The 12,582-nt window shown below is 38.2% G+C and overlaps 2 protein-coding genes across 2 annotated transcripts; both read left to right on the top strand.

Annotated features, from left to right (window-relative positions):
• The first annotated feature begins 160 nt into the window (after nt 1–160).
• On the top strand, nt 161–4,850 carry LOC121428095 (tubulin beta chain-like). Its single transcript, XM_041624680.1, has 3 exons — nt 161–319; nt 2,883–3,218; nt 3,480–4,850. The coding sequence occupies exons 1-3, from the start codon at nt 263–265 to the stop codon at nt 4,425–4,427; spliced, it is 1,341 nt and encodes a 446-aa protein (XP_041480614.1). The 5' UTR covers nt 161–262; the 3' UTR covers nt 4,428–4,850.
• A 4,255-nt stretch (nt 4,851–9,105) lies between these two features.
• On the top strand, nt 9,106–12,509 carry LOC121427469 (tubulin beta-4B chain-like). The gene is made up of 3 exons (XM_041623870.1): nt 9,106–9,258; nt 10,356–10,691; nt 11,424–12,509. The coding sequence occupies exons 1-3, from the start codon at nt 9,202–9,204 to the stop codon at nt 12,369–12,371; spliced, it is 1,341 nt and encodes a 446-aa protein (XP_041479804.1). The 5' UTR covers nt 9,106–9,201; the 3' UTR covers nt 12,372–12,509.
• The last annotated feature ends 73 nt before the right edge of the window (nt 12,510–12,582 follow it).

Raw genomic sequence — 12,582 nt, 5'->3', positions numbered from 1 at the left:
GAATCCGCATTGACAAAGTGACCGTGCAAAGTGAAACAGCAAATGCCACTATGTTTATTTTATCACCATGTAAACGAAGATATTCAGGCTTATGACATAACCAGGATTTAATGTTTAACCAGATGAAGGAACAGCCAGCCCAACACAAATCCCGCCTAAATATTGGTTGCTAACGGTCACTCGTCTCATTCATGTTCGAGCATTCCAGGTCTCAAGTTCTTGCCGTTTTGCCTTAAGTTTGTAGACGAATAAAACCATCATCATGCGTGAGATTGTCCATTTGCAAGCTGGTCAGTGTGGAAACCAAATCGGTTCTAAGGTATGTAAATCAGACAGCCAATATTCAATCAAATTACTGTTTTTATTTCCCTTTTTATTAGCTGTGGGCAATTCCTTACAATAATCCGTACCGTTTTGTATATCCGACACAAATTTCTCTCCATTCTTAGTTCACTTCATGAGTTCCTCAAGCCATGATGATTTGAGAGCAACATAAATTTCCATTTGATCTAGGAAACATAGATGAATTATTTTAGGAAGGTCCAAGGGTTTGGACATATTTCAGGGCTGGGCTTTCCCCCTTAATAACGAAGTTGAATTCTCAGTTTGTTTGAAAAGTAAACTCATAAAACCGGTGCAGATTACATTATTTTCTTGTCCTACATTGGGTCTGAAAGGTTATCTCTGAATGAACAAGAATGCAGGAACCTTCATTTTTTTTAAATGTCTTCAAATCTTTGGTATTCCTGAGAGTACCGAAAAAATAATATGGGCTCGGTAACATAAAAGTTACTATTATGGTAATTTTGCCATCCAGTGGTCACAATCATGGTAATATAGTGCTCAAGGACTCTTTGAAAGTCACTACTGGATTGCAAATTTATAATGGTAACGTTTATGCAACGTGGCCATGGCGGTTCTAAATACGGGACCGAAAAGTGTTCCCAGTCATTTTATTTTCTGTAAGGGTCTATAAATATAGGCACATCACAAAAAGTAAGTTACACTTAATCTGTTAATCAAAATGATGTTTCTTTTCAACTGGAAGGTTTTGAGCAGAAATTTTTGGTTAGAACCTTTGAGTCCATTTTCATAATGAAGGGGAAGTTCACCCTGAAGAAAAGTTTGTTTTTAAAAAAATTGGTGAATGTTTGAGGAAGATCCATTAAAGATTAAAAAAGTTGATAGAATGCGAATTGTTGAATATATGACGTCATAAACGAGCAGCTGCCCCAAATGTTAAGTAATATGAATTGCATAAATTTCAATGTTCTATTAGCGAACGATGACTAATTTTTTGTTTTCTTTTCAAAAATGGATGTGAAATTATTTTTCTATAGTTATACTCTAGGCACAGTAAAAACCATTTAAAATTTTCTGAGAAAATTACATTTCATTGATTTTTTTTTAACATACCATATGTAGGAATTAAAGCTGCTCGCTAAGACGTCACAAATCATATATTTGAAATAACTTTTTTTATTCTTTGATGCACTTTTCTCAAACCTTCGGCATTACTTTTTTATTTTTCTGCTATTTTTACATTAAACTCTTGGTCAGGGTAAACTTCCCCCTTTATTCAAGAATTGCCATTTTTCAATAGTCGCGAAAGTCATTATACGTAATTATTTGTCAATTATATTTTCCAGCAAAAAATTACTGTAATTATTGTAATTGTTTTTCCTTCATCGATTGATTCAGTCGCAGTACGTTTATGATGAACGTCTTTTGTACTGTATGCATAATGTCAATTAAATATGTTTTTAATGTGAAATTGCCCATTTTTCAGGCTTCCATAATTTCAAATTGATAATAATATGTCAATATTGTTTTAAAAAAGATAAAAACGTTTGGTCTAAAACGAAACGGAAGCCGCGTGATTTGAAATTCGTGGGTTAGTTATCATCCGCAAGTCATTAGCCAATCATTAACTTAATGATATTGATCTTGAGGATTAAAGTTTGTAGTCAGATACCCCAAAAAGAAATCTTAGTTTCATTATATAACAACATTAACAATAACCCCAACTCCGCTGCCATGGATAGAAAAGGCTCTTTTAATACGTTTCGGAATTCTGTTTGCGAATAATATCATCTAGAAAATATATAATGCGATGTAAGAACGACGGATTTTGTTAGACATGTGACTCACCTCCATAAGGATAAACTTGGAAGAAAATTAAAACGTTCAAAATCTACTCCAACTCCTATGTTAAAATCTCATTCCCAGTGCAAATGATTGCTCGCGGTGAGGGATGAGGTTTACTTTACCACACCGCTATTAGTAGACCACACCCCTAATATTCAAATCAAAATAAACTTTATTCATATCCATGAAAATACCAAGAATATGTTTCAAAAGTAAGAATACATACTAATGATTTAATCACTAATATCACGGCGTTCTTTAATTAAGATGTCTACTCGTTCACATCATCAGTCTCCCACTTAGGTTGGTTGTGGTATGTTGAACATGTTGAAAGTTGAACATGTGGAGCGTTGTGGCCCAGTGGATTAGTCTTCTGACTTTGAAACAGAGGGTCGTGGGTTCGAATCTGACATAAATTCCTTCAGCAAGAAACTGATCTATAATGTGCTGCACTCAACCAGGTGAGGTAAATGGGTACCGGTAGGAAGTAATTCCTTAAAAAGCTGTGTGCGCTATGAAAATAGAGCTTAGCCGGCTAATATATAGGAGCGCCTTAAGCACCTAACAAGGTGGATATGTGCGCAATATTAATACCCTATATTATTATTATTATAAAGTAACATCTACACATGTAGATGCATTTTGGTTTAATTTTGCCAAGGCTATTCATAAGCAACATATATTTCCTATGCATAGACCAATCGAATTGCCTTTATTTTTCTGTGTCGATTTAGTTCTGGGAGTTAATATCTGATGAACACGGCATCGACCCCACCGGTACCTACCATGGCGACTCCGATCTCCAGCTCGAGCGCATCAACGTCTACTTCAATGAGGCCACCGGAGGAAAGTACGTACCAAGAGCCGTGCTCGTCGATCTCGAGCCAGGCACCATGGACTCGGTCCGGTCAGGTCCGTTCGGTCAGATCTACAGACCAGACAACTTCGTCTTTGGTCAGAGTGGAGCAGGGAACAACTGGGCCAAGGGACACTACACAGAGGGTGCTGAACTGGTGGATTCAGTTCTTGATGTTGCACGTAAAGAGTCAGAGAGTTGTGACTGCCTTCAGGTGGGTGTATAATTATGTTTGAATGTTTATAACAAAAATATATGGGCAATTCCATAAAATAATCAACCTTTTTATACGTCCGACCCCCATTTTTTCAAGTTGAAATTCACTTCATAAACTGACCAAGTCATGGTCGTTTGAGTCCATTACACACTATCAAAAAAATCAGAGACAGAAAATTTCATTCTTAGGAAACTTATACTTATACTCAGAAGTCATTAAAATCTAACGAATAACTTATCATTTTCTCCCCATTTACAGGGATTTCAACTTACCCATTCTCTAGGAGGCGGGACAGGATCTGGTATGGGAACTCTTCTGATCAGCAAGATTCGAGAAGAGTACCCGGACCGCGTCATGAACACATTCAGCGTGGTACCATCTCCCAAGGTGTCTGATACAGTTGTTGAACCTTACAATGCTACACTTTCAGTCCATCAGCTGGTTGAAAACACAGAGCAAACTTTTTGCATTGACAATGAAGCTTTGTACGACATCTGCTTCCGTACGCTGAAACTGACGACCCCAACTTATGGTGACCTGAATCACCTTGTCTCTGCAACCATGAGTGGCGTCACAACTTGCCTTAGGTTTCCTGGACAGTTGAATGCAGATCTGCGTAAATTATCCGTCAACATGGTACCCTTTCCTCGACTTCATTTCTTTATGCCTGGCTTTACCCCTCTAACAAGCCGTGGTAGCCAGCAGTATCGCGCCCTAACTGTGCCAGAGCTGACTGCTCAGATGTTTGACGCCAAGAACATGATGGCTGCCTGTGATCCTCGTCACGGACGCTACCTGACTGTCGCAGCCATCTTCCGTGGGCGTATGTCCATGAAGGAAGTCGACGAACAAATGCTGAACATCCAGAACAAGAACAGCAGTTACTTCGTCGAATGGATCCCCAACAACGTGAAGATTGCTGTCTGTGACATCCCACCCCGTGGGCTCAAGATGTCAGCTACCTTCATCGGCAACAGCACCGCCATCCAGGAGCTCTTCAAGCGCATCTCTGAGCAGTTCACCGCTATGTTCAGACGAAAGGCCTACCTTCATTGGTACACTGGTGAGGGTATGGACGAGATGGAGTTCACTGAAGCTGAGAGCAACATGAATGATTTGGTGTCTGAGTATCAGCAGTACCAAGACGCAACCGCCGATGAAGAAGGAGAATTTGACGAAGAAGAAGATGAAGAAGAAGAGGCATAATCAATAAGTCTCAAATCTTTAAGATTTTTAAAAAAATTATAATTATCTGGGTATTATATAAAAGGGTCAATGCAATCAAATGTATTCTTCTTGTAATCAAACAGAGACTTTTTAAAAAAATGTAGTCATTATCATTGAGTTAATTCTTTTTGAGCGAAGTGATAACCTATTGTCACTGGCGTTTACGAATCAAGAAGCCGAGAGGCACGTTTTATATCTATGTGCTTATTTCTGCATTACAAATGTCTGCAACTGTTATTGATTTTTTTAACGATAGCTTTGAACAACTTTACCGACGCTGATAAATATCTAATTTCTATACGTACACGAGCACTCGCTACATAGTGACATTCCGCACACTGACAGCATTATGATTCAAATAGAATTAAATATTTTATCAAATTATTAAATTATTTCACTAATTACTTCAGAGTTTCATTTCAGCCGACTGTTGTAATATCAATATGATCAATTGAAGAATGATAGATTACGGGTGACGATGATGATGACGATGATGATGTTGTTGATGATAATGAAGATGTTGATGATGCTGGTGGTGATAATGGCGGCGGTAGTAAGGCAGTAATGACGAATGGGATGCAGGTGGTGACGACGACAAAAGAGAGATGATGAGAGATGCTGACGGAGAACATGATGGTGATATTAATGACTGGGATAAAGATGATTGATGATAAAGGTGATGGTCATATTAGTGAGGTGAAGGGGATAATGACCATGTAGGTAGTGGTGATGATGATGGAAGTAACTGGGAGCGATGACGAAGATTTTGATTATCATATTGGTGGTGGCGATGGTGATGATGACGTTGATAATGATGTTGATGGTGATGATGATGGTGATGGTAAAGATGATGGTGGTGATGAAGATGACTATGATGTTGATAATGATGTTGATGGTGATGATGACGACGAACAAGATAAAGGAAATTATAACAATTATACTGACGAAGAGGATCATGGTGCCTGCGATAAGTATTGATAATGGTAATGATAAAAATGACTACGATGATGATAGTGAATATATAAATACAGATAACAATTATGATCATATTTATAAAGTGATAGTAATAATGAGAATGTTGATGGTGGTGATGATTTCGGTGATGATGACGATGCACATGATGAAGGATATGATTGTAAGAATTACGCTGACGAAGAACGTGGTGGTTATGATGATTTGTGATAACGGTAACGACAATGATTGTTGATGATGTTGAAGGTGATGATGATGATAATGACGAGATGTCATGATAATGCACATGTGGTGATGATGGTGGTACTGATTGGGTTGTAAAGACGAAGATAATGATGTCGATGGCGGTGGTGATGATGCTGATGATGAACATAAGAGAGATGATGATAAAATTACTGACGAATAAGATGATGATGATTATTATTGATGATGGTGACGGCAACGATGATTGGTGGTGGTGGTGGTGATGGTGATGACGATTGTGATGATAATTTATAGAGATCGCGATGAAGGATATGATAATAGACCAGTTCGTAGTTACTTCATGGGCAATTTTTATCAAATAACCTTTCATTTCTTTCATCATGATAGGCAGATTTCAAAGCAAGATATTACGTAAGCTTGCCTTACATAGCAGGATGAAGAAATTGAATAGACCAGGTGACTAGAATAGCACACCAATGAACACTTAATGAAGGTATTTGTTGCATTCCTACTTTGATGCATATCTTAGCATGTTGCACAATGTACTTGACAAACTGTGAAATACCACTCGTTCGTGGACAATGGTGCAAGCATTGTTGTTTTTTGTGGATGTAAATGAAAACGACAATTCAAAAGAATATATGAATAATCAAAACATCAAAGTTGGTGCTTATCTCATTAGATTTTAAAGCACCATGTCACTTTAGTACCAATGACCTTCTTCTGATCATGCGTAGAATCGTATGATCATGCGCAGAAAGGAACTACGAACTGGCTTATGAAACACTCTGCTGAAGAAGATAGTTGTGACGTTAATAATGGATGATGATTGTGATGGAGACGACGATGATAATCGATGGTGGTGATGTTAAAAGGTAGGAAAGCATTTTCCGGGAATATCGAGGCATGGAAGGTTATCACCAGATTATTAAATATTAATCAGTTGATGTAATGTAAATTTAAAAAACGGCTATCATGCGCCATCACATTAAACCGCTCCCCATTCGATAGTGCCCTCTTTGTAAATGAAGACTACAATAAATGAGATGAGACAAGAGCGCCAGGATATTCTTATAAGGAGCGGGGGGGGGGGGGGGCATGATGACATGATTTTTTCACTTGAATAGTAAGCGCATTAGAATAAAGCATACTGCTCTTTTATAATCATTCTTTCTTTTTATTTCCTCTCTCTCTCTTCATAATTGATCATTCGGTTAGAGTCAAAGGTTCTTTATTGGAATTGTCAAAAGAGAGGTTCGTTTGGCCGAACGTCGTTATTCCGGATACGTTTCGGAATTCGATATTTAGTATGTTCGATAGTCCTAAAACAAGTAAGATTCATATAGTGCGTTATATGTTCTAAATTCGGAGATCATCTCGAACACTCGGAATCAGAAATCCTGTTTTCCTTTCGGATTAACAAACATCCTGGATAGCAAATATTCTTAATAATGATGCAAACGATCGCAATAACTAACCCCTTTTCATTTTTGAATTTGAATGGACTTCTTGATAGGTCTATCATGTCTATGTAATTTGCGTGTTTAGGGAAAAAAACAAACATGACAAGCATTCTAAAAATATACCACGAATGTTTGCATTAACGAACCCCTTATCGTCCCCGCACTTACCATGTATATGGACATCTTGAGAGGATATGAAATTTGCGTGTTTACAAATAACGGTTGATAACCCCCCCTCCCTCCAAAAAAAAGAAATGAATAAATAAATAATCATATGGGACAGTCACTCATCCCCTATCTGTGGCGCCATTCCAGCCAGGGTTGAGAAGATAATAAAGATGCTTTCTGAGTTAACGGGACTATGACAGTGTCAATTAAATGCTCTGTGTCAATACTGGAATCCAGAACTACTTGATAAGCAGAAAATGTCGAGGATTTAACCTTGGACCACAGAACTTTGCAAATACTATTTCATGACATGAAGGACATTTTTAATCTTCGTAATATCGTGACATTATTAATAAGTCATTTCGTATCACAAATCAAAAACTTATTTTGCATGATATCATAATTTCATTTTATGTTATCACAAATAATGAAACTGAAGTTGATGGTAAAATAAAGTTGTACGGTTTTGCCATTGAGGCAAAAAATCTCCAAGTATGAAATTTGATTTTTTTTTCAATTGCTCACTATCAGACTATTTTGAATTGAATTGCTTAAATGGAATAATCACTTAAAATCTAAGAAATTTTAACGTTTTTTTTTGTGATCGACCAATACTTTTGTTCAGTAGCTTCTAAATTAAAAAAAAAAGGTTATAAGACTTGACTTGATGACTACATACGGATCGGAGATACCATTCTTGATTGCACAAATTGAATTTGTTTATCCATGATTCAAAACCGATAGCCATGACTTAATAGATGTTTTAATTAAGTTTGTTTACCTCGTTACGGTAAAAGTTCAGCCACACCAAGTTAGCAGACTCCAGGGTCCCGTCTTACAAAGAGTTACGATTGATCCAATCAACCTCAAGTATATGAAAAGCCAGCATCGTCAACATCGAAAATATATGTTTGTTCAAAACATTTTCTTGATATGATTTATATTCATACATTTATTGTTTTCGTGACAAGTCATTATGCTGCTTTTTGTTTTTTAAAGTACATTGTGCGAATTACTAAAGAAAAATTATGACATTGATGGACTTCCATATACTTGGGATCGATCTGGGTCCCTTCTTACAATGAGTTACGATTGGTCCAATCAATCGCATCTCTATGGAAATCCATCAGAGTGCCATAATTTTTCAAAAGGAAATTTGTAAAATGTCCTTTGAAAACACAGGAGAACACACCAAATTGTCAAGAAATCAATGAATTTATGAAATACATTCATATCTAGAATTTTTTGGGGGGAACAAACATGCATTCTATATGTTGACTTTGCTGGCTTTCCATAGTTGCGATTGATCGGATCAATCGTAATTCTTTGTAAGACGTGGGCCCATATCGATCAAAACTACTGTACATGTATTTCACATTGCATATAGTCAGTCAGTTTAGAGTAGTTTTCGTTGGTGTGACTGTAACATCATACACTGCAAAAACTCCAGTTTTGATTTAACATTAGCCCGGAATCTATATAATTTATGTCTACACCCGAGAAGTATTGAAACAACGCCAGTTTGGAATCAATCCGATGCTGTTTTAATTCTAATTGGTGTTGTATAAACACCTTTCTGGTGTAAGACCAAAACAAAACTGGTGTTTTTTTAACACTTGTCTGGTATGGACATATATAGATTTCGGGCTGTTCGAGTTTTTGCAGTGTCGTGTCTCTTTTTAAAACATTACAGGTTCCACTTTGTTGGAGCAACGGTATCTATAGAAATGACTAACGGTCATTCTGTTTAGTTTATCGCCATGCAAACGAAAGATCATTATCTCTGACGCAACGAATATTTGCTTTTGAATCTCATAAACTTTGAGACGTTTGAAGCAACCGCCTTAATAACCGTTGCTAACGGTCATTTGTCTCATTCGTGTTCGAGAATTCTTGGTCTCAAGTTCTGTCGTTCTGCTGTGTAAAAGGATTTTTAAACCATCATCATGCGTGAGATTGTACACCTTCAAGCTGGCCAGTGTGGAAACCAAATTGGTGCAAAGGTATGTGGTTGGCCGGGTTTCATTTTTCCCCTTCATTTTTGCAAATAATAGTTCGCTTTCTTTGGTAGGAAAAAAAATAAATCTTGCCAGTATTTTGCGTCATTGCCATATGAAACACTTCTGAAATTGTACTTAAGAAAAAGAGAAGAGGAAACATGAGAACCTAAACAGATTTTAATGGGATTATGATTATATCGACGTGATTGATACAGAAATAAAGTTTGCATCGAGATATAGTCAGTTTACGTATGCCCCTAGAAGTCTTCAGAGAGAACTATAATTCGCTGACAAATATGAAGTGACTCCAGATTTTTACAATTTTACAGAGATTATTATAGTATCCGTCTTCGATTCTATTCCTTAAGTGCTTCAGCGCCTATATGGCAACACAGCTAAAATAATAGCAGCGCTTTGCTTCCTCAGCAGGCAAAAAACGCTTATCCAGCTAATATTATTATCGTTATTATTATTATTATCATTGTTATTATCATCATTACTATCATTATTATTATTGTTATGGGTAAAATGAATTAAATTTGTTAATGAAGTGTCCTCCTTAAACTTTTCAAGATGTTCAAGGGGTTCGTGTTACGAATTAAATCTGGGACCCGTTTCATAAAGGACTTGCAATTGTAACTTTGCCATTGTGGCAACCCACCATGGGAACCTTGATTATGATTGGCTGCTGAGCCCTCTCCCATCATCATAATGGCAAAGTTACAACGGTTGCAAGTATTGGGCCCATGTCTCTTAATAGTGAATGTATCTTGGTTAAATGATATTGACAGTCGAAAAGAAAATCACGAATATCAATTGCAAAGTATCTAAAACTGTACTTCTCCGCGGTTCGATTCCCTTCTCTCTGTTATGATATTCCTTTTTTAACCATTCTTACTTCTTAAACGACTTTAAGTTTATCTTATGGTGTGGACATACATAGATTCCGGGCTGGTGTTAAATCAACACCGGAGGTTTTGCAGTGTACTCAAATCGATTGTGGATTTGGGAGTAAGGACTATATGAAAGAATTAGCATCATTTATATTATCATACTTATATATTTTATTATCGTATTGTATTTTTTAAAATCAAATTTAGTTCTGGGAGGTGATCTCCGATGAGCACGGAGTCGACCCTACCGGTACCTACCATGGCGACTCTGATCTCCAACTCGAGCGCATCAACGTCTACTACAATGAGGCTACCGGCGGAAAGTACGTTCCCCGAGCCGTGCTCGTCGATCTCGAGCCAGGCACCATGGACTCAGTCCGATCAGGTCCGTTTGGACAGATCTTCAGACCAGATAACTTCGTCTTTGGACAGAGTGGAGCAGGGAACAACTGGGCGAAGGGTCACTACACAGAGGGCGCTGAACTGGTTGACTCAGTCTTGGACGTCGCGAGGAAAGAAGCTGAAAGCTGTGACTGTCTTCAGGTTAGTAAACGATTCCAATATAGGCATTTGGGCGGTGCCAACTAGAGTAACCGTCAAAGAGAGGAGAATTAACTCAACATTATCATTGCTTTTCTTTCTTTTCCCCTGTTTTGGCTTCGCTTCCCTGCTTCCCGTCCCGTTGCCAAACAGGTATTGATTTTTTGAAACAGGATGATAGTAAACATTTAATTCAATATAATATATAAAAAGATGATTATAATTTTCACAGAATAGCAATTGTTTAAAATTTTTAAAAAGTTATCACCGAAAATGTCCACGAAGTATTTTCCGTACACTGATTGGATATCGTATTTCAAGATTTAAGGCCCAAGATACACATACGTCGAAAGGTGGACTTAGGCCGGCCCGAAGGCGGCACGACGTATGTGTATATGATCACTATTTTTTATTGCTGGACCGGACAGAATACACCTAAAAGACGGCTTAACCACTAAACTAAAATTAGATATAATAGAGAACAATATTCATTGTTAAGGAACAATAGAAATTGTTGACAGAAAAAAAGACAAGCAAAAGTGTCACTAGAATAGTAGTTTGGGCAAAGAATATCAAAGTGGTTTCAGTTTACTTCTTGTGTATATGTGTATAATTGTGCACCTAAATGCAGGCTTGAGGCCGGGCGCCGGAAGCGGCTCTAAACCCGACGCATGTGTTTCTTGGGCCTAATATACAATTTCTTTAACTTTACCTTTATTTTCGTTTTCTTCTCAGGGTTTCCAACTTACCCATTCTCTAGGAGGGGGTACAGGTTCGGGAATGGGAACACTCCTAATCAGCAAGATCCGGGAAGAATACCCAGATCGCATCATGAACACATTCAGCGTGGTGCCATCTCCTAAGGTATCTGACACAGTTGTTGAACCATACAATGCCACGCTATCGGTACATCAACTGGTAGAAAACACAGATCAAACCTTCTGCATCGATAATGAGGCTCTGTACGATATCTGCTTCCGTACCCTGAAGCTCACCACACCCACCTATGGTGACCTGAACCATCTTGTCTCTGCAACCATGAGTGGTGTCACCACCTGCCTCAGGTTCCCTGGACAGTTGAACGCAGACTTGAGAAAACTGTCGGTCAATATGGTTCCTTTCCCTCGTCTTCATTTCTTCATGCCTGGTTTTGCTCCTTTAACAAGCCGTGGTAGTCAGCAGTATCGCGCCCTCACAGTTCCGGAGCTGACTGCGCAGATGTTCGATGCCAAGAACATGATGGCCGCCTGTGATCCTCGTCACGGCCGCTACCTGACTGTTGCTGCCATGTTCCGTGGTCGTATGTCCATGAAGGAGGTTGACGAACAGATGCTCAATGTCCAGAACAAGAATAGCAGTTACTTCGTAGAATGGATTCCTAACAACGTCAAGACCGCTGTCTGTGACATCCCTCCCCGTGGTCTTAAGATGTCCGCCACTTTCATCGGCAACAGCACCGCCATCCAAGAACTTTTCAAGCGCATCTCTGAGCAATTCACATCTATGTTCAGACGAAAGGCCTTCCTTCATTGGTATACTGGTGAGGGTATGGACGAGATGGAGTTCACTGAAGCTGAGAGCAACATGAATGACTTGGTGTCTGAGTATCAGCAGTACCAAGACGCCACCGCGGAAGAAGAGGGCGAGTTTGAAGAAGAAGAAGAGGAAGAGGAAGAACCATAAATTTATTAGATGTCCTTATCATTTTTATAATTTACCAATATCACCCCATCTTTGCACATCTCATATTTTATGTCCATATTACCTAATACATATTTCACAATAGATTTTAATTGAATGTTGTACACCTCATGTTCACAGTAGACGAAATTTAAAAAAATGAATATGCTTAAAAAGTTGGATCTCGTCATCCTTTTGTTTCAGAAAGAGACAC

Source organism: Lytechinus variegatus, chromosome 14 (genome assembly GCF_018143015.1).
Source record: "Lytechinus variegatus isolate NC3 chromosome 14, Lvar_3.0, whole genome shotgun sequence".
In the NCBI taxonomy this organism is placed as follows: domain Eukaryota; kingdom Metazoa; phylum Echinodermata; class Echinoidea; order Temnopleuroida; family Toxopneustidae; genus Lytechinus; species Lytechinus variegatus.
The sequence above is the reverse complement of the archived record's forward strand: the minus strand, read 5'-3'. Positions and strand labels throughout refer to the sequence as shown.